General features: G+C 42.1%; 1 protein-coding gene across 1 annotated transcript in view; it reads right to left on the bottom strand.

The window, feature by feature from the left end:
• VWF (von Willebrand factor) overlaps nt 1-18796 on the bottom strand; it is a 304519-nt gene that overhangs the window by 226513 nt on the left and 59210 nt on the right. Inside the window, exons 8-11 of the mRNA XM_088478900.1 lie at nt 15236-15358; nt 13860-13971; nt 8511-8557; nt 5290-5426 (exon numbers count right to left, since the gene is read on the bottom strand). Of these exons, the coding sequence (XP_088335026.1) occupies nt 5290-5426; nt 8511-8557; nt 13860-13971; nt 15236-15358 (419 nt within the window). The remainder of the gene's footprint in view (nt 1-5289; nt 5427-8510; nt 8558-13859; nt 13972-15235; nt 15359-18796) is intronic.

The following is an 18796-nucleotide window of genomic DNA, read 5'->3' as shown; positions in this document are numbered from 1 at the left end:
TGAGTGTTGGACATATCTATGTGACTGCATCACCCGTATCCATATGCTGGGTTTCATTGTCCGTCATCATCATCAGTTATCACTTGCACCTTCCCTATCCTCGGTGCAAAAGATTTGGGTGACTGAAAACATGTATCTCTGAAGTCTAAAGAAAAAATGAAGCTAAATTCACAGTGTTATGTCAATAATGTAATCATTTAGTAATACTGCAATACCGCTGTGGGCCACAAGAGGAAGCTGTGTATAAGGTAATCAGGAGGCTGTGGAATGTTAGCCCATAGCAGCTGGTTGTTGTCTTTGTCACCCTCTTTCTCTCTCTCCCTCCCTCTCATTTTCCTTCCCCGCCTCCCACTTGTAGTACAGCTTGCAAAACTTTAAACTTGTCTGTGATACATTGTTCTTCACTGTGCTCACTGGCAGATGAATGCAGTAAAGATGTTCTTGAAAAATCTATCTAGTTATTATTACGAGGGCCGCACAATCGCAATATACTGACTTTAAAAGCCAGATGGAACAAACATGTTCAAAATCACGTGGCTTCCTGGTCTGTCCAGCATTTCACATATAAATAAATCCTGACTTGATCACTATATTTTGAGGTGTGAGCCTGCTGCCCGCAGTTCTCAAGAAACACAGCACAGACGTAAATGTCACTCAAAAATGTATCAGCCCATCCTACCAGCAGCTTAGATCCAATAACTGCATTCACTCCCCCCTCTCCCTCCACCCCTTAATACTGTCCAGCTCAACCTCATTTGTGACTTAGGGGTCTATTTACTAAGCAGTGTTAGGAGACAGAGTGAAAAGTGATAAGAAAGTGATAAGGTGCCAGCCAATCAGCTCCCAACTGTCATATCACAGGCTGCGTTTGAAAAATGACAGTTGGCAGCTGATTGGCTGGCACCTTATCACTTTTTTATCACTTTTCACTATGTCTCCTAACACTGCTTAGTAAATAGACCCCTTATTGCTTTATTAACTGAGCCGTGGATGGAGATAAAGTGCCGGCCAGCCAGCTCCTGTCATTTTTCAAACACAGCCTGTGACATGGTAGTTAGGAGCTGATTGTCTGGTACTTTATCTCCATCCAAGGCTTAGTAAATAGACCTCTTAAATGCATCTTAAGATGCACCCGTCAGATTCTGTCATTTTTGCTTAAAAATCCAAATGCTTCTCCATAAAAACGTGTGCATCCGTGCAAAAGTAGGTACTCCCAACTCTAGATTTTCGGGGGCTCTCATGTCCCAATTCCATCATAGTAAATGTTGAGAGGCATGGTGACCCTTTGTGACTGAAAGCTTTTCATATAAAAAAATAAGCAATGCTGTAGCAGGGAACCTGATGTCAGAAGGACGCGGCTTGCGGCATTCCTGGCCTCTCCAGGTACCCTGCAAATTAGAACAGTGAGGCGGGAGCCAGTAGGGCAGCTCCTTTGCCTTTGCCCCTTGGGTGGCGACAGAGGTCCGCCACCCTTGTTATAGTCCTAACAATGACATCTTAAATAAAAAGTATATCATAATAAAGCAGTCAGTTTAAACCATACTATTCCTAGTAAAATAAATACTGCTATCATTTTGTAAAATAAATGAATATGAATTGTACATATTTTTAGCATTCTATCATAGTAATATAGACAATGGACAGCATCTAAAATTGTCCTCCTGACATCAAACATGAAAAACGTTGTTTATGTATCATAGTGGGATACCAGATCAGTCACGTCTCTATAAGCAAAGTCAGAGAAAGCATTCATGGTACATGCTGCCATATCGGCGCCTTATTCAATAGATTTTCCAATATTCTGTAATGTTTATGTAAGTGAACGTATACACTATGCCTACAGATTGATCCCAGGCTATACGGCTACATAGTATCAAACTTTTTACAAAGAGCTTTGTGTATTCTCTGATGCAACAGCAGCAACTAATGTCACCTGCAATGTATCAAGCAACATTTGTTAAATGATCTGGAATGGAAACAAATGAATTTATATAAACGCTAAACAGTAACCACATTATGCCACATGGTTTTCCACATAGAAGTCAATATACGCCATCCAAGTGAACCCTTTTGAACCTGGCGCTAAACACAGGTGAGATCCCTTTCCAAACCCAGCTGGGTGATCTGGAAAACGTGAATTGTTAGTAGCTCTCGAGGACTGAGGTTGGCTACCCCTGGTCTAGGCCTTCTAGAGGGGGATTCCGAACAATGCCCAGCTAAATGCCATTGGCATCCTTCTAGTACCCCTTTCTGGTGGGTAACAGGGCGAAAAAAAGAAAGCTGTGTTTCCTCTTTAATAAATAAAATATGGTGCCCCCTTTCATACATACATAATCTGGTGTCCCATTTTCTTACACATACAATATGGTGCGGCCTTTCATAAAAATATAATCTGATGCCCCCTTTCATAAATATATATTCTGGTGCCCCCTTTCTTATACATACAATCTGGTGCCTACTTTATTTATAATAAAATTATTTTCCCTGTCATAATATTAATATGCATTGGCCATCCCACATATTTGCTGTAGTGTAGTGTAGTGGTTTTACTACTTACCTTTCATCTTCTTATCTTGATCTGACCTAGTGCAATGGGTTTAAAATAAATAAAAACTGTCCACACGTAGTGGGCCTCTTGGTAGAGCTTCCAGGTGCAAAAGAGTTAACTTTCGGCAAGCATGTCTACTTATGGAATGGCAAACCCGGTTCTTGAGGACCCCTAATAGTTCATGTTTTCCATACCACCTATCTAGTGCACAGGTGTAGTCATTACTGTCACATTTTGTCACAGATGCGGTGCCTTCATTTCTACCAGACACATTCTACTGATCCACAGGTGGTCTGGATAACATGAACTGTTAGGTGGACGTGGACCCCTGAGTTATAAGATGAGCAGCCAACCTGGAGCAGTCTCTCATTATTAACAACAAGAGATCACTCCTGATTGGCTGGTCATAAACGCGTATGGTTTGGCTTAAACCGCATGCGATTTAGGTCTTTGATATCGACGCACATCGCCACACAATGCCGGCGATTGAGTTTTAACCCTACAAACCACTAAAGTATATAATAAATCTGGCTATCTGGCTTCAAACCCGCTGGGAAAACCGGCATATGATAAATTCCACTCATATATACTCAAGAGACAACTCGACCTCTGCTGAGCATAGCCCCCTGCTATTTTCATATAAAGTAATATTTTGTTTAGATAATGTCATTGGGGCCACACAGTTTTTGAGATTGAAACTTCAATTGTTATAAATTGTAGCTGTGTTGATCCAGAGGAAGGAAATGTCAAATCCCAAGAAGTTAACCGACAACTTGTCTTCATGGTGGGAAGAATAATCCTATTTGACCCCATAATTCAGACTACGTCCCTGAAATAATCATTCCAATAATGCATTGTAATACAGTGTATATAGGTCTGTGGATACCATTTCATGTAAGAAAGGAATCTAATCCAGCTAATGAACTTGCCATCAGTTTATCTGTCCTTACGATTTAGAGTTCCTTAGTGTAGCAGAAAAGCTCATTTCACATCAGCATGGGCATAACTGCACATGATATTGTGTTGGTAAAAACATGTAATTTTCCCTTGTACATTTGTGTAGCATCCTTTGTGAGTGGAAAGATGACAAGCCTTTTGAAGCTGGGCAAGAGAGGTTATAGAAATGTCTGTCTTCCTGAGTCAGCCATAAACCTGTCTCACTGTATAGGGCATAAAATAAATATGTCTGTGGAAATTATAGGACAGCTGGCCAGACCCTTGATAAAACAGTCATTAAGAGCCCTGTGTTCAGTTTGGGAACAGTGATCAAAAAATAGTTGTTTACACAGGGAGACACTCGGTCTCAGGAGGTGTAAATTTCTTCACCTAGTCGCTGGGCATGTTTATGGACCTCAGCCTGCTTCCCAACTTCAAAGAGAGCTGAATGGGTAATTGAAGGACCCCTGCTCATGTGGCCAGGAAACCTTGAGCTTCAGCCAGACAATCCACTCTGAGCTGAAAAGGGTTAAAATCATCCCCAGGGGGTGAGGGGGTGCCAGGAAAAGCAGGCATAAATATGTGACTCAACCCCTGCCCTTTGTTCATTCTGCATGAGGCTATCAAAGGATACAGATGATCCCTAATTCGTCACTAGGATAGCCTCATCCTAGAACCATTTAATCCAACGTGATCTGAGTGGTTTGTTATTTTATTTTATTTTATGGAAAGTGTGAGTAACTGTGATTCTCTTTAACATTATTATATTCTTTGTAACTTCTTGTACATAAGATTTGAAGATATTCTTGAATTAAACATTAATTCTAGTTCTGGATCTGTGTTTTTATGACCCAAGGCCTCATATGGCTCATGTTACCTATTTCTCTAAGTATTGATAATTGTGTATACAGGTGAGAGTAGATGCTCACCTTATGCTTTAGCATTACATTTTTCTTCTGCTGGTGGCAGTTACCAGGTTTAGTGAACCACATGTGCTGAGGTAACCTGTAAAAGTCACGGGCGGCGATTCTCAGATTGGCGTATCTTGAGGGTCAGCCCGCAGGACCGTGACACTTAGGGTTTGGAAATTGTTAACTAGCCCTGACACTTATCCTCTACCCACTCCATCTCCCCCACCCAGAGTAATATCACAGCATTAAAAAAAAATACATTTGTGTATATAACTGAAAACTTAGCCCGAACATAATGCCACGTCTAAAGGAAATCTGACTCAAACAGTGGGCATTAATCTTTTAACAACACTATTTAACACTGAACATCTGTATTGCAGCATGCTCATGGAAACTGATTTGAGACTTTGGTTGACCTGAGTAGCCAGACTTACTGGAATCAGATTTGTATAAGTAGAGGGCGGGTTATATTTGGGGACAGGCAGTTACCTACTGTAGCATCATGTTTCACAACTGTGCCCCTTCTCCTGGGGACCTATATAACATCCTATCCACTCCTGAACTTCATTGTCAGCTGGAAATAACAACTAATGTTGGACAAAATTCAGCACTGTATTCTAGGGCAGAGATTCTAACTTCAATCCTCATGTACCCCCAACAGCTCATGTTTTCTTGATTTCTCTAATCATGCACATGAGAGATAATCTATTTTGCTGAGGAAGTAATTATCGTACCTGTGTCAACAGCAATAAATCTTAAATCATGACCTGTCTCTTAAGGATTAGGTTTGAGAACCATTTTTATAGGCAGGAATAGGTGCCCTACATGTATTGTTCACTAGTTATCAGAGAAAAGTGCTATAACAGAAACACAGAATATGGTCTGGTATGTTACCTGCACTGTCTCTATAGCCACAGAGAACACATTGTCCGTCATGTCTTTGGCCAGTAAGTAATGACAGATCCCACTGAAGGTGAAATGTTTGTTGTCAAAACTTTTGAAGTGAGACTGTCCGGTGACGAAACATTCCCCTAAACAAGAAGGATTGAGAAAGGGAAACAAAACAAAAACAAATAAGTAACAAATATAGGATTGCTTATCTAAAAACCTTTTGCAAAAGAAGTTCTGAAAAATGGGGAAACAAATACATGTTACTATTAGGTGGTTTTATCATGTTGATTGAGAAACCTGCACTAAACTGGCCATGCCCCCATCCGTGCAGACAATCCCCCAACTTCCAGATTGCAGCAATAAGGTCTTGAGCTCATTGCTGACTAGAGTGCTAGTTCTCCTCACAGCAACCAATCAAGTTCTAGCTATCATTTATCAATAGCTATAAAATGATAGCTAGAAGCTGATTGGTTGCTATGGGAAATGTCTTTGCTTGTCTTTATTGGAAGATTTGATACATCTCTGCAGGTGCTACACAGTCTAGGCCCACGATGATAAGCTCCATTGTAAAAGACCTTAATCTATCTTCTCACTTTGTTCAAAACATAGGGGTCTATTTACTAAGCTGTGTTAGGAGATAAAAGTGAACGGTGATAAGGTGCCAGCCAATCATCTCCTACCTGTCATTTTTCAAACACAGTCTGTCACATGGCAGTTAGGAGCTGATTGGCTGGTACCTTATCACCGTTCACTTTATCTCCTAACACAGCTTAGTAAATAGACCCCATAATCTTTCATTGGAATATCTTGGTACCATATAAATGAAAGATATTACTAAAAAAGTGGAAAGAGGTGTGTGTTTTACCTCACATTGCTGCTTTGTGCTGTGGGGGACCCTGCCCATTCCACTATTTAGGCTCTGGCTCCCGCTTGCCCCAACGTATCTTCTGAGTCTGACACAACCACTGTTATACAGTATACAATTACACTATCACAGCAGTGGCCAGGCTATTGCCTCCCACAGGATCAGCACATATAGCAGCTGAAATACTTTGTGCTGCTGTAAGCATTCTGGCGATCTGATTGAATAATACCAGTTCTCGCCCCACCCACAAAACTAGGGAGAGTATGACCAGCAGACTAGCTAAACTAAATACCAAAGGGTTATCTGACCCTAGTCTAGCCCACCTTACTAATCAAAGTGCCATTAATTGGGAACAACAATGGCAGGGATTTGGGATATACTGTACAGAAGGGAATGTAGTCAGCATCCCGGCGTGTGGAATCCCAACCACCGGTATCAGGGACAGTAGCGGCTCCAGGCACGGGCAAGCCGGTCCATCGCCCGGAGCGCTACTGTTTCCGGAGGGCGCAGGAAACGTCCACCTCCCTCCCAGCACTATAGTACATATTTAAGCTCAGGGGGAGGGAGGGAGCGGAGGAGGGAAGGGGCGGCAACACAGGACGGCGCTGGGTGCAGCACAGCCTAGTGCCGGCCCTGATCAGGGATTAGGGGAGGGTTAGGTTTAGGGGTTAGGCAGTAGGGGGAGGGTTAGGCACTAAGGGGGAAGCGTTAGGTTTAGGGTGTGGGGAGGGGGAGGTTAGGTTTAGGCACCGGGCAGGGAGGGTTAGGGTAGGGGTTAGGGTTAGCGGTAGTATACATACCTACGGGTGTCGGGATTCTGACTGTCTGTGTTCTGACCGGCGGCATCCCACTGCCGGGAACCGATACCCAACCCAGAAGGAAGAGGCTAATAAAATAACCTGGACATTTTAAACACTGGACTATACCCGGGCTCTTTTAAAACTTATTTTAGGAATTCCTCAGTGGCGATATAATCTATGCACATGAACACTAAATTGTGTTTAAAAACAATGAAGTTAATTTAATGTGTGTAATTATCAACAACGCATCAAAGCTAAAAACACCCAGAAGGGATTTGGCTCTATAAGTGGAAACATTTGCTGTGAAATAGGGGAAAAGTGAATTCACACATAAAAGTTTATCATTACAAAAGTGCTTCTTACATTATGGTCAAACTGTTTATCATTCAAAGGGAAAGCTAAATGGAAAGTGGTCCTGACCTTGTTAGTTTCATCAGTCATACAAAAAGACAAGTGTCAGGAGGTCAGATGAGGGTGACGTTTTGCCCCTTACATGGGAGATTATAACGCGGATAGTTACACCAAATTACAGATATAGAGCAGGGAATGTTCCAGCTACCAAACTAACTCAGGCCCTTATTTGTGTGCATTTATTGGACCATAAGATATGCGTTTACTTAACTTTAACTTATCCTATTTACTACGGCTTCTGCTTTTATGTTGTTAGCCACAGTCAAATGGGGTGTGACCTTGTAGGTACATTGGGGTCATGGCCCAAAACGTCCTGATTTTCCACATATGAGAGTTATACTGTATGCACTGTATGTAATGTATGCAGTATTGTATTAAAGACCCATCAGTTTCTAACACAAACACAATGGAACATAATGAGTACTTAGCACAGTGACATTATTGGGGTCAATTCATTTAGGTGGGAGCGGGGCGAAGCGCAGAAACTCTGGCAATGGTTACCGTAAGTGCGGATATGTATGCACTAAGGGGTCTATGTACTCAAAATCGCGTTACTGGCGTGATTATTATGTACCTAACTTGCTGGGGATATTTTAATTTTTAATAAAAATAAATAACAATATCCCGCCTATGTACTACGGGGGGAGCTGGCACACAGTGTCAGCTTCCGGAATTGGCCAGGAGCTGCGGGTGAGAGATTAAAAGATCTCTCTCCTGCCCCTGGAGCCTCCATAGGCTTATAGTAGTTTACACCATCTGAAAATGGTGTAAACTACCGGGGCTAAACTAGTTTAGTACATAGGGGTCAGCTCATAGTCCCCATTGATAATAATGGGGACTGCAATTTGCAACGCTAATTAGCACTTTGCCGGAGATTTCTGTGAAACATCCTGCATTGTGCTATTAGTACATAGGAGCAATACATAAAATTATGCAGAAACTTCAGTTTCTGCATAATTGTATGTATCAAACAGCTTTATACATAAGCCCCTTACTCTTGTGAGGCGAGCCTAAGTGAATCGTTCATTATATGGTAATATCCTCTGTGATAATCCTCTCTGCATTTTTACAGTGATCATCTGATTGTCTATGACACATCTAGTGGTGAATATACATCGAAATAAATGTCTGCCTCTGTAACTACTCACCTGGACAGTCATCATTGCTGCAATCCCAAAGCCCACTTCTGCAGGAACTAAAGGACAAAAGTAAACATACTGTATTCTTAAAACAATTAAAGCAATATATTTGGTAATAATAATACAAACAATTCCCCCCCTTTCCCCACACCCTTGCTCAAAAAAGAAAATAAATCTTCACACCTCACCTGGCCCAAATTGACATTATACATGTGCCTATTTTGTACTTTAAGTTGTTAAATCTGCATATTATTTAGACTTTTTGCAAAAATGCATCATAACTGCTTTACTTTTATATATATATATATATATTATATATATATTACTTTGCAGTTATGTGAAATCTGAATACAATCAGCAACAGACTGAAGGGCACCTTACATCTGCGATGGATTGCCGTGATCCCGTGATGCTGTAACCCGGCATCGCAAGATCACAGAAATCCAACAGGTTGGATATTCCCGATTTGACGATCGCGATCAAAAAAATATTGTGATTGTCTAATCGGGGACATTTAACATGGAAAATTGGATCGCTGACCATCGATGGTGGCCGGCCAGCGTTTCCACCCGGCAGATCGGCATTTCCAATTGCTTTGGAGGATCGCGGAAACCCCTCTCTGATGTATGGGCACCTTTAGGCTTTCCTTAGAAAACTGTCACATGGGTCTGTAACAGGGACATGCAGTCAGGGTAGGCATGTGAGGCAGAGCCTCCCCTCTCGTACGCCCTGTCAGACTGCAGAGTTTTGACTATAAAGATGATTAGAATAATACAAAGACGATATTTAGAACTTACAAATATCTTCTTTGTATAATTCTGATCGTTTTTATAGGCAAAACTCACCAAATATATATCAGCACTCCCTGGAAATACAGGGAGAGACGAGAGATGAGGCAATAAGAGCTCAGCCTCAGCTCTAATAGCTCAGACAAAGCAGCCAATAAAACACAGATAAAAAGAGCTAATGGAGGCATGCCTCACTGCCTTGAGCTCTGATGGACACCTCTGACAACCAGATGACCAGTCCAGGAAGTACTCAGGCACCGGAGCTCAGCAGCAGCACTGAGGAGGGAAGGAAATTAGCATATGCAAATAGAGGAAACACTGCACGTCAGTGGACTGTAACTGATGGCAACCAATCAAATCAGCATGGCTCAGGCATGGTAGGCTAATGTAGTAGGCCATCACATACAAAATGTATTTGCACCCCTTGCAATGTTTCATGGTTACTTTCTTTTTTTTTTGCTTAGCTCCAAACTCTGAACTCTTTGTTATTAAGACTGGTGAGGTTTAGTTTACCTGCATCATGTTACCTTAAGGGATAAATATGGGAAAAAAGAAAAACATTCCATCTTGTTTGCATTTAAAATTTCTTTGTATACTCTAATTAGCTGTTGGTTTTCTCAAAGGAGATTTCAAATACCTCTGGGGGGTAATCTTAGTGTGTGAGAAATATGTTTGTTGTTGTCTCAGTGAGTTATTACAGAGGAACGGTGTATATGTCATTCAGCCTGACTATACCAGTGTGCTTATTGTGTATTCATTGTACTCACTCCTTCCTCCATCATTGTTACTGACAAATATAGATGGTCAATAAGCACCAAGTAGAGAAAAACTGATTAGGTAAAGGAAAGGAGGTACAGTAAGTACAGTACTATGGAGAGAATTACTGTCTATGCTGAGAGTTTGCACAATGCACCCCTCCAAGTCCCAACTCATACTCTAGGCCACATGACCAGGACTCGTCAGACTGCTATTGCACCTGCATTGACAGAGACAGAAGGTTCCATAACAGTTTGTAGGGGAGATGTATCAAGTTTTGAAGAGAGGTAACGCGGAGAAGTTGCCCAAAACAACAAATCGGCGTCTAGCGGTGCGTATCCACTTAGCGTCCATGAAACGAGTGCACGATTACGACATTGTAATCGTGCAGTCGTTTCACAGTCTGTGATGTGCCTACACTGAACGTTCAGTTGTTCAGTGTAGGCACATCATTCATTCCACGAAAATGGGCAACCTGTTGACGTTGTCAGGTTGACCAGCATGTTAGGGAGATGATAGATGTCAAAAACGACCAGCGGGCGGACGCATCGCTGGTCGTTTTTTACATTAAACTGCCCGATTTGTGCCAGATTTTGAAACGATTGAACGATAACGACGTCATTATTGTTCAATCGCCTGGTAAGATCAGGTAGTGGATACGCTCCATAACTGTCGTTTCAAAGACTGTGCTAGATAATGACAGGTAGAAGCTGATTGGTTGCTTAGTGCAACTTCTCCACTTTATCTCTCTCTTAAAGGTGCCCATCCACTAGCAGACCTCAAACCGATTGCACGATTATGACATTGTAATCGTGCAGTCATGTGTCAGTCTTTGATGTTCCTACACTGAACGAGCAGTTGTTCAGTGTAGGAACATCAATCATCAGCAAACATGCTGAACCTGACATTATCGTCAGGCTGTCCGATGATAGATGTCTAAACGACCAGCGGGAGCGTGCATCGCTGGTCATTTTAGATATTTTTGCAAACGATTTGCAAACGATTTATGAATGATTGAACGATAACGATATCGTTATCGTTCAATCGCTCAATTAAATCATCTAGTGGATGGGCACCTTTAGGCTTTATTCACTATGTTAATTATCGGTGTCTGAACGGACCCCAATAATTAACATTCATACTCGCAGTGAGCTCCGGCATGGAGACAGCTGATCCGAAATCAGCTGTCTCCCTGAGTCTTTTCACTGCTCCTTTCTCCTGACCTAGAGCTCACGCAGGCACACAAAAGCTCCGGCATCCGGCAGAAGGAGCCGTACAGGGGCCGAGGGATATGAAAGGATTTCTCTTCGCAAACCCGGGACTCCTTCCAATAGGGAAGAAGCGGGTTGTGGGAGCAAACGCCATCTGAAGATGGCGAATGCTCCTGCAGTCTAGCTCCGAAAATATTGTATTTTCAGAGCTTGATGAAGTTCTGTCCCCATACTAGTGTATGGGGACAGTGGGCCATTCCGGGAGAGAAAGCTAAGCAGGAGATAGCTGTGATATCTCCTGCATTACTTTTTTGATGAATGGCCCAAAAACTTAATTTCTACAAAAGCAGGTGAAAATGTTCATTTTCACCTGCTTTTGTAGAAATTAAGTGACGATGAAATAAGCAACATTAACTAGCATTCTACATTACTGGATTGTTTCTACTTAATTAAATATTTCCATTGTGTTATCTTTCACTCCTCTACTGCACATTAGGATGGATGTGCTTCTCTATCCAGGCAGGCAGAGATTGAGTGACAGATTTGCAAACTTGCTGTGAAGAAATACACTGTGTAGGTTGGTGGGTTCCTATAGAAAGGATGTAGTTAAGATGCCGGCGCCGGAGTCCCGACATCACTTGAGATGCCGACACGGTAATCCTGACATTCGGCATCCCGAGCGTAAAGTATATCAGGATGGGTTAGGTTTAGGCTGTGGTGGGGGGGGCGAGGGTTAGGTTTAGGCACCACTGGGGGGGTTAGGGTTAGGCTGCAGTGTGGGGGAGGGTTAGGATTAGGCTGTGGACAAGGGGGGTTAGGTTTAGGCACCACCAGGGAGGTTAGGGATAGGCACTAAGGGGTGAGGGTTAAATTAAGGCACTAACAGGGAGGGTTAGGGTTAGGCTGCATGGGGGTTAGGGTTAGGATGCAGGAAGGGACGGTTAGAGGGTGAAGGGTATGGATACTTACCAAGCCCCTGCCGGGATTTCCCGACTCCCTATACAAGGTCTGGGTCAGTGATGTCACAGTAACTCAGACTAGGGCTTTCTCTATTTATTTGTTTTACCTATACAGTATAAGACTCTGCAAGGACACAGTCTAATAAATGTCATAGGAGCTGCAGCTCTCTGTAATGTATTGGGGGGGGGGGGTCACTTTTCTTTTTACAAACCTGCCAGGGAAAGCTAACAATGAATACCTTGTTCATATGGTTTATAATTTTGTATATAGGATTTTGTCCTGACCATGGGTAGAGTTGAAAACGCTGAGATTCATCATGTTTGTAATAACGGTAGGAGGATGTTACCAGTTATGGTGCAGCAAAAACCTGTTCTAATCCCTACTAGCTGCAGATTTTACCTCTGTTTTTTCTGTTATTCCCCGGGTGTCTCTGCTCTTGTTGCATAGTAACAGGAGTTCATATGATCTGAGAATAGCAAGGAGTGTTCTGCCAGAGTGCTTATCCTGGATGTGACGCATCTCCTGTCAGTGAAACAACTTTATTGGTACTGTGTGACATGGTTTGTCACATAAGAAGAGCTTCAAGAATAACGGTTCTGCATTAGCTGTAGAGTAAGATTGTTCATTGAAGGATCGATTGTCTCCATTGATGGTGCCATCGGTACTATCCATCGACAGAAAACCATTGATATCTTGAACAGTCAACGGTTATCCCAAGTGTGTACATGTGACAGTGGCGGAGCCAATCAGAGAAGACGGGGAGAACAACAGGACGTGCTTTGTAGTGTGAATGATGTGAGTAAAAATTCAGTTTCACCATCGTACTTTCTTATCGACAGCCGAGAAACCATTTACCATCAGTAGCATGCCATCAATAGTTGCTATCCATCGATGCTCGAAATACCACCTTACTGTTGAGCGATTGTCAGCAGCGGTGTTGCTTCAGTAAGGTGAATGCACTACTCAGCTGTGAGCTGTTTTGCTGGTGGGACCCCAAATGAAGCCCACGGATTACCATCCTTTTGAGGAATTTAACAGAACTGGCATTGTTAGCGAGGGTGAAGCATATTCTCATTCCATGTACTGCGTTCACCAGCAAAAGTGACATTTTGTATTGCAAAATGAGACAGTAGAATCATGGGGTGGAGAGGTATTATTGAGAGGGGTGTTCCTGGGTTAGCAGGGCTGTAAGATGGCTTGATTTGTACATGTCATTGGAGGTAATGAGGATGAAGCATCTGTCTATATTTTGATTTGGACGCCATGTGCATTATATGGAAGATGCATTTATAGGCAAAATTCTATCACTGTAATAAAACCAATAAGATGTATGTTGATGGTATGTAACAAACATAGGGCAGTCCGATCACAGTGAGACCTCCGCGCACTGCGATGCATAGGCATGCACAGAACGCACCAATCGGCCATCTGCCTGCACAATCGCAGTTGCAAGCGGTAATGAATCAGGCCCATAGACAGGGATCAGTTCCTAAAACTGTGATGTGAGATACCTTTACAAATAACCCAATTTCAGTATAGGGCTTCCTTCTTGCCCCACTATACTGAGTTGCATTGAGCAGACAAAATAAATGTCAATGTTCAATAAATGACGTAGACTGTAAACACAGAAAACAATCACCTACCAGGTATTACAGTCCCTTGTGATTGTGGCACCTGCAGGATATCGTTTACCAGAATGATCGCATGAGCATTCCGAGACATCAATACACAGAGACCCATCAAGAACTCTTCCCTCTGTGTAGGACACACATGAATATAACAATTAATAGCCTTACATACATGTTCCTAAAATCACTTTGTCACATTTAAAATATACTTGTCACCACAGTTGCAAGGAGCTACCTTAGGCCCCAGTGCAGCAGCCTTAGCATATGCCAGTACTGTGTATGCAGCCTGCAGTATTAATAGGAAGCTATTCCAGAGGGGTGGAACCAGGGACACAGGTGCAGTCTCCATGCAGGTTCCACCCTTTCCACTCTGGCAATGTCAATGTGCAAGAGTCTACTACGCATCTCCCACTGCCATGTTCTTGTGACTTCTCTGATCTTCAGGTAAATGGCACCAGCAACATTTTCCCAGTATTTCTGCAGCCTCAGCGCAGAGGTAAGTATAATCTTTGGGTTCAGGTTATGTGGTGTGGGGCCCCCTCTGGACTGAACACCATGCACCCATTATAGATATGCGGCTGCCCACTGGTGGTGATTTCACTTTCCCCCACTGACAATGTGGCACAAACATCATTTTGATGGTTAAGGGTAAAAAAAACTGTAAATAGTCATAAGACAAAATAATAATAATAATAATAATAATAATAATAATTATTATTATTTAAGTTAGAAAATGCATTTTAGCCGCATCAGTAGGTGTGTACTTAACGAGCTGGGGAAAATTTGAGAGCACGACTTCCATTTCTTTAAAGTTTTTAAAAAGTTTTCTTAGCTGACGTGCCAGGAGGTGATTGCTGGCATACGCACACTATTGGGCATGTCAAGTGCAGGAATGGCGCAGTCATAGGAGATAAAGTAATACTCACAACATAGACTTTTGAAAATATTAAATGCTTGGATCGAGTTTTCCGTTAATCTCATAATTAACTAATTAATTATTAATTTATTATTATGCTTTGCCAAAGGCAATAGATACTATTTGTTCCTGCCCAATCTGTTTGAATTTAACAACTACATAAAACATACTCACATGCCCAAATTATATAATTTTAAAGTGTTCCTAGTTCAGCAGGTAAAGCTAAATACAGTATCACTGTATAAACATCAACACCTCCAGGATGCTTGCTTATTATACTATTATTATTGATAAATGTTTATTACATAACGTCATCTACTGACGCTTTGTGCAAAGTAAGCGTTACATACAGGACATTACGGCGAGTGAGTGTAAACGTTTCCCAGCACTACATAGTTACAATATATTTGCCCTCCTCATGCATGGCCAAGGCACACATGGCATCAATATGGGCTGATCGGGGTCGATGACTTACCAGGACAGCTACAGCCGTCAGTGCACTGTGTTGGACACAGCTCATTAATGTTGAGACTCTGGCAGGTCTTCACACAAGGTGATATACACTCATTGTACGCCATCCCATGTGGACACTGAGGTTCTATACAAGATAAATTACAAATAACGACAATAAGAATATGCATTAAAAAAAAAATAATGTTTGGAGGTGTAATTAACTATCATTATGTGTTTTTGCTAGCTTTTGTTTTCTGCTCTACAGCTACTGTAGGCTTAATCTAGTTTGGTGCATGAGCCTCTAGGTCTCTCCTAGATTAGTACATACTTGCCTGACTTTTGAAAAAAACACTTAAGGGAAATTGAGACAAAACCTTTGTGCAGTTTTCACAGTAAGGCTGGGTATGCACTAGACCATACACACTCGCCGATGCGGGAGCGACGGGGGGAGGGGGGGTGGGGTATGCTGCCTTGCCCTGTGCAGAACAGGACTGAGGCACCCGTTAGCGCGCATCATCAAGCGTCATAGTGGGTACACACCGGACGATGTGCCCTATATGTCTCTCTGATCCGACGGATCGGACAACATATTGTCTACTGTGTACCCAGCATAAGATAAAAATCTGTAATGGTCACAGTAGAGATGTGCGCGGAGCCGCGGACCCCCGAATTTTGGTTTTAGTTCTAATTCATCATCGTGTTTTGGTTTGGGCAAAACCTCCCTCAAGTGTTTGGTTTGGATTCGGTTTTGGTTCGGCTTTGGTTTCTTTAAAAATGTATGAAAATCTATAAAAATCGATAAGATAAATCTATCATGTAATTTGGACCTGTTTACTTGCAATCCAAACACCCGAGTTTGGTCTTCAAATTCAAGTTCCAAACTGACTGCAGAACTGAATCAGGGCTTGGTTCAACTCGGAACCCCCAAAGTGATTCCGAACTAAGGCCCTCATTCAGAGCCGTTCGCTATTTGCGGTCGTTCGTTCAAAAACAAGGGGTGGCTATTCAAATGATCCGTTCGCAAATTGCAGTCTGTTCCCACCTCTAAGTCTGAACGAGCGAGCAAAACATACGCTCGTTTATTTGATAAAAACGCCCCCTGGCCGCTCGCACCATACGTCATGTCCGCTATTTATTAGATTAATCGAGTACATCGTACAGCATATGAACTGCTCGCTATTCTTGTGGTTGGTTTTTTCAACCGCTACTTTGCGAGTAGTTCTGAGTTAAAAAAAAAACAAGTGACGTGGTCAATGACGCTGCTGTATTAATTATGCACTCCCTTAAAACGCCCGTTTTGACCTTTAAGCACGCCTGCGTTCGAATTCCACTCCCCCGTTTTCAAGCACCTTCCCCTGTTACCACCCACATACGCCTCATTCTGTCACTCAAAATAGCAGGCACTCGCTATATAGCGTACAAACGATTTTCGGCCGCACTGACTGGTTCGCGCATGCGTACTAAAAACCGTACGCATGCGCAGATGTGCGAACATCGCTCGGAACGAGCGTACGGCCGCTAGCGAGCGGCTCTGAATGAGGGCCTAAGACTCAATTCGACTCGATATAGATTTTTGTTGGAAATAACACGGGTGCAACCTAATATAGAGCAGCATGACCCGCTGTCCTCACCAAGAGCAGCTAAAAGAAATCACACAATGCAAAAAAATTTTTTTGGTCACATATACCCGGCGCTAATTAGTTGTTTCATATCCTCAAATATAACACAATAAAGTTCTTTACAGTCTTTCTTATTTCATATATATATTATATATTGGATGTCAGTACCAAATTCTGTTGCTTGTCGAACAATTTCACTCCCAACGATATATAAAAAAGAGGGGGAGAAAAAAGACTATATAGTGTAGTAATTTTTCAAAATTTAATGACATATACTCTTACAAATAGACATAAAATTCAGACTTTCTGCTATCATATATAGCTAAGTCTCACTTATTCTAAGACCACTTAGAATTAGAACATATACAGAACAAAAGATAAAAATATGAATAAAAAGAGTTTATCCAGAATTATAAGAGGTTTAAACCGTACAGGCAGCTGGGATCTATCTGCTGGTAAAATCTTGTGACCGTGGACAGCATTCAGAGGCTTAAAGGGAGCTGTGCTGCATATCCGGATATTCTCCCATCTATACTCTTTAAGGGCACCAAATCTGGTGCTAACCACGGTACGGTTTAAACCTCTTATAATTCTGGATAAACTCTTTGAAAAACTGTGAATGTGGCAGTATTTGTATCACATACTGTCTTTTTATTCATATTTTTATCTACACTATATAGTCTTTTTTCTCCCCCTCTTTTTTATATATCGTTGGGAGTGAAATTGTTCGACAAGCAACAGAATTTGGGACTGACATCCAATATATAATATATATATGAAATAAGAAAGACTGTAAAGAACTCGATTCGACTCGAAACCCCTAAATTTGGGAGTGTTCCAGTAAGTCTGTACTTCAGCCCATGAAACCACTAATGAGAGATGTTTTACAATAGGTGTGAGTGTACATTATAAATATGCTATAATATGGGTACACACTAGGATGACGAATCGGTCAGCAGTACGAATGGCCAATTGGTAAGCTATATACACCTACCAATCGGCTGCTTGATGTGTCTGGGCTGACATCATGTGACTGGGCGGGCATTTAAATTTACAAGCCCAATTGAGATGTCGGTGTCAGCAGTCCCTGCAGCCAGTGTACGGACGTTCGGCAGGTTCCTCAAGCACACAGGCAGATGCACCGATATAGCTTCCAGATATATCAACATCGGCTGTGCTGCAGGGTCGACCTGATATGTCTGTGAACGACTTACAGACATAACGGGTATACACACCCACCAATGCACTCGCGATATATTGTCCGTCAATCGAACGAATGATATATCAAAGTGTGTACCAAGCATTACTCCCCATTCCACAACTCTCCCTTCCACCAGATTCATATAAATATATTGTACATCGACAGTAATGCAGCACACACCTCGGGTACAGATCCCCTGTAATGCAGCACACATACCCTTTAATGAAGCATGTGTGCCCTGTAATGCAAGACACATCCATAGGCACACAGCCACTTATGTAGGCATCAGAAGGGAGCTGAAATTATGACACATTTCGATGCGAATTGGGTCATCAAGCGTCCGGACTGCCCACTTTACAGTAAAGTTGGCAGGATCTCGGTGATTGGTCTGTGCGAGAGTTACCTGAAATTTGTCTCATTAATATTTTCAAAGGTTTAAGCAGTTTTCCCTTAGTAAGCTCTGTCGAACTACAACCTGGGTTCAGCTTATACCACCACTGGGAGGCGTTTCTGTAGCCCTTAACAAAATCATTCAAAATAAACTCGCATGTATGGAAAAAATGGGTGTGGCAGTGATTTATAGACCCAACCGATTGGATGATTTTAATAAAACTAATGGAAAATAAATGAAATACCACAATGAAAGAAATTTGAAGCTGTCACGGAGATGGCCATTCTCTACAGCATCGAATTGACTTAATTTTCTAAGGTGCAAACACAGGTACAAGATTGTTCCTCTGCTGCGTAACTTTCCACAGTCAAA

This window comes from Taudactylus pleione, unplaced genomic scaffold (assembly GCF_031769625.1).
Source record: "Taudactylus pleione unplaced genomic scaffold, aTauple2 ptg000225l, whole genome shotgun sequence".
Lineage (NCBI taxonomy): Eukaryota > Metazoa > Chordata > Amphibia > Anura > Myobatrachidae > Taudactylus > Taudactylus pleione.
This window is presented reverse-complemented; position numbering and strand designations above follow the sequence as displayed.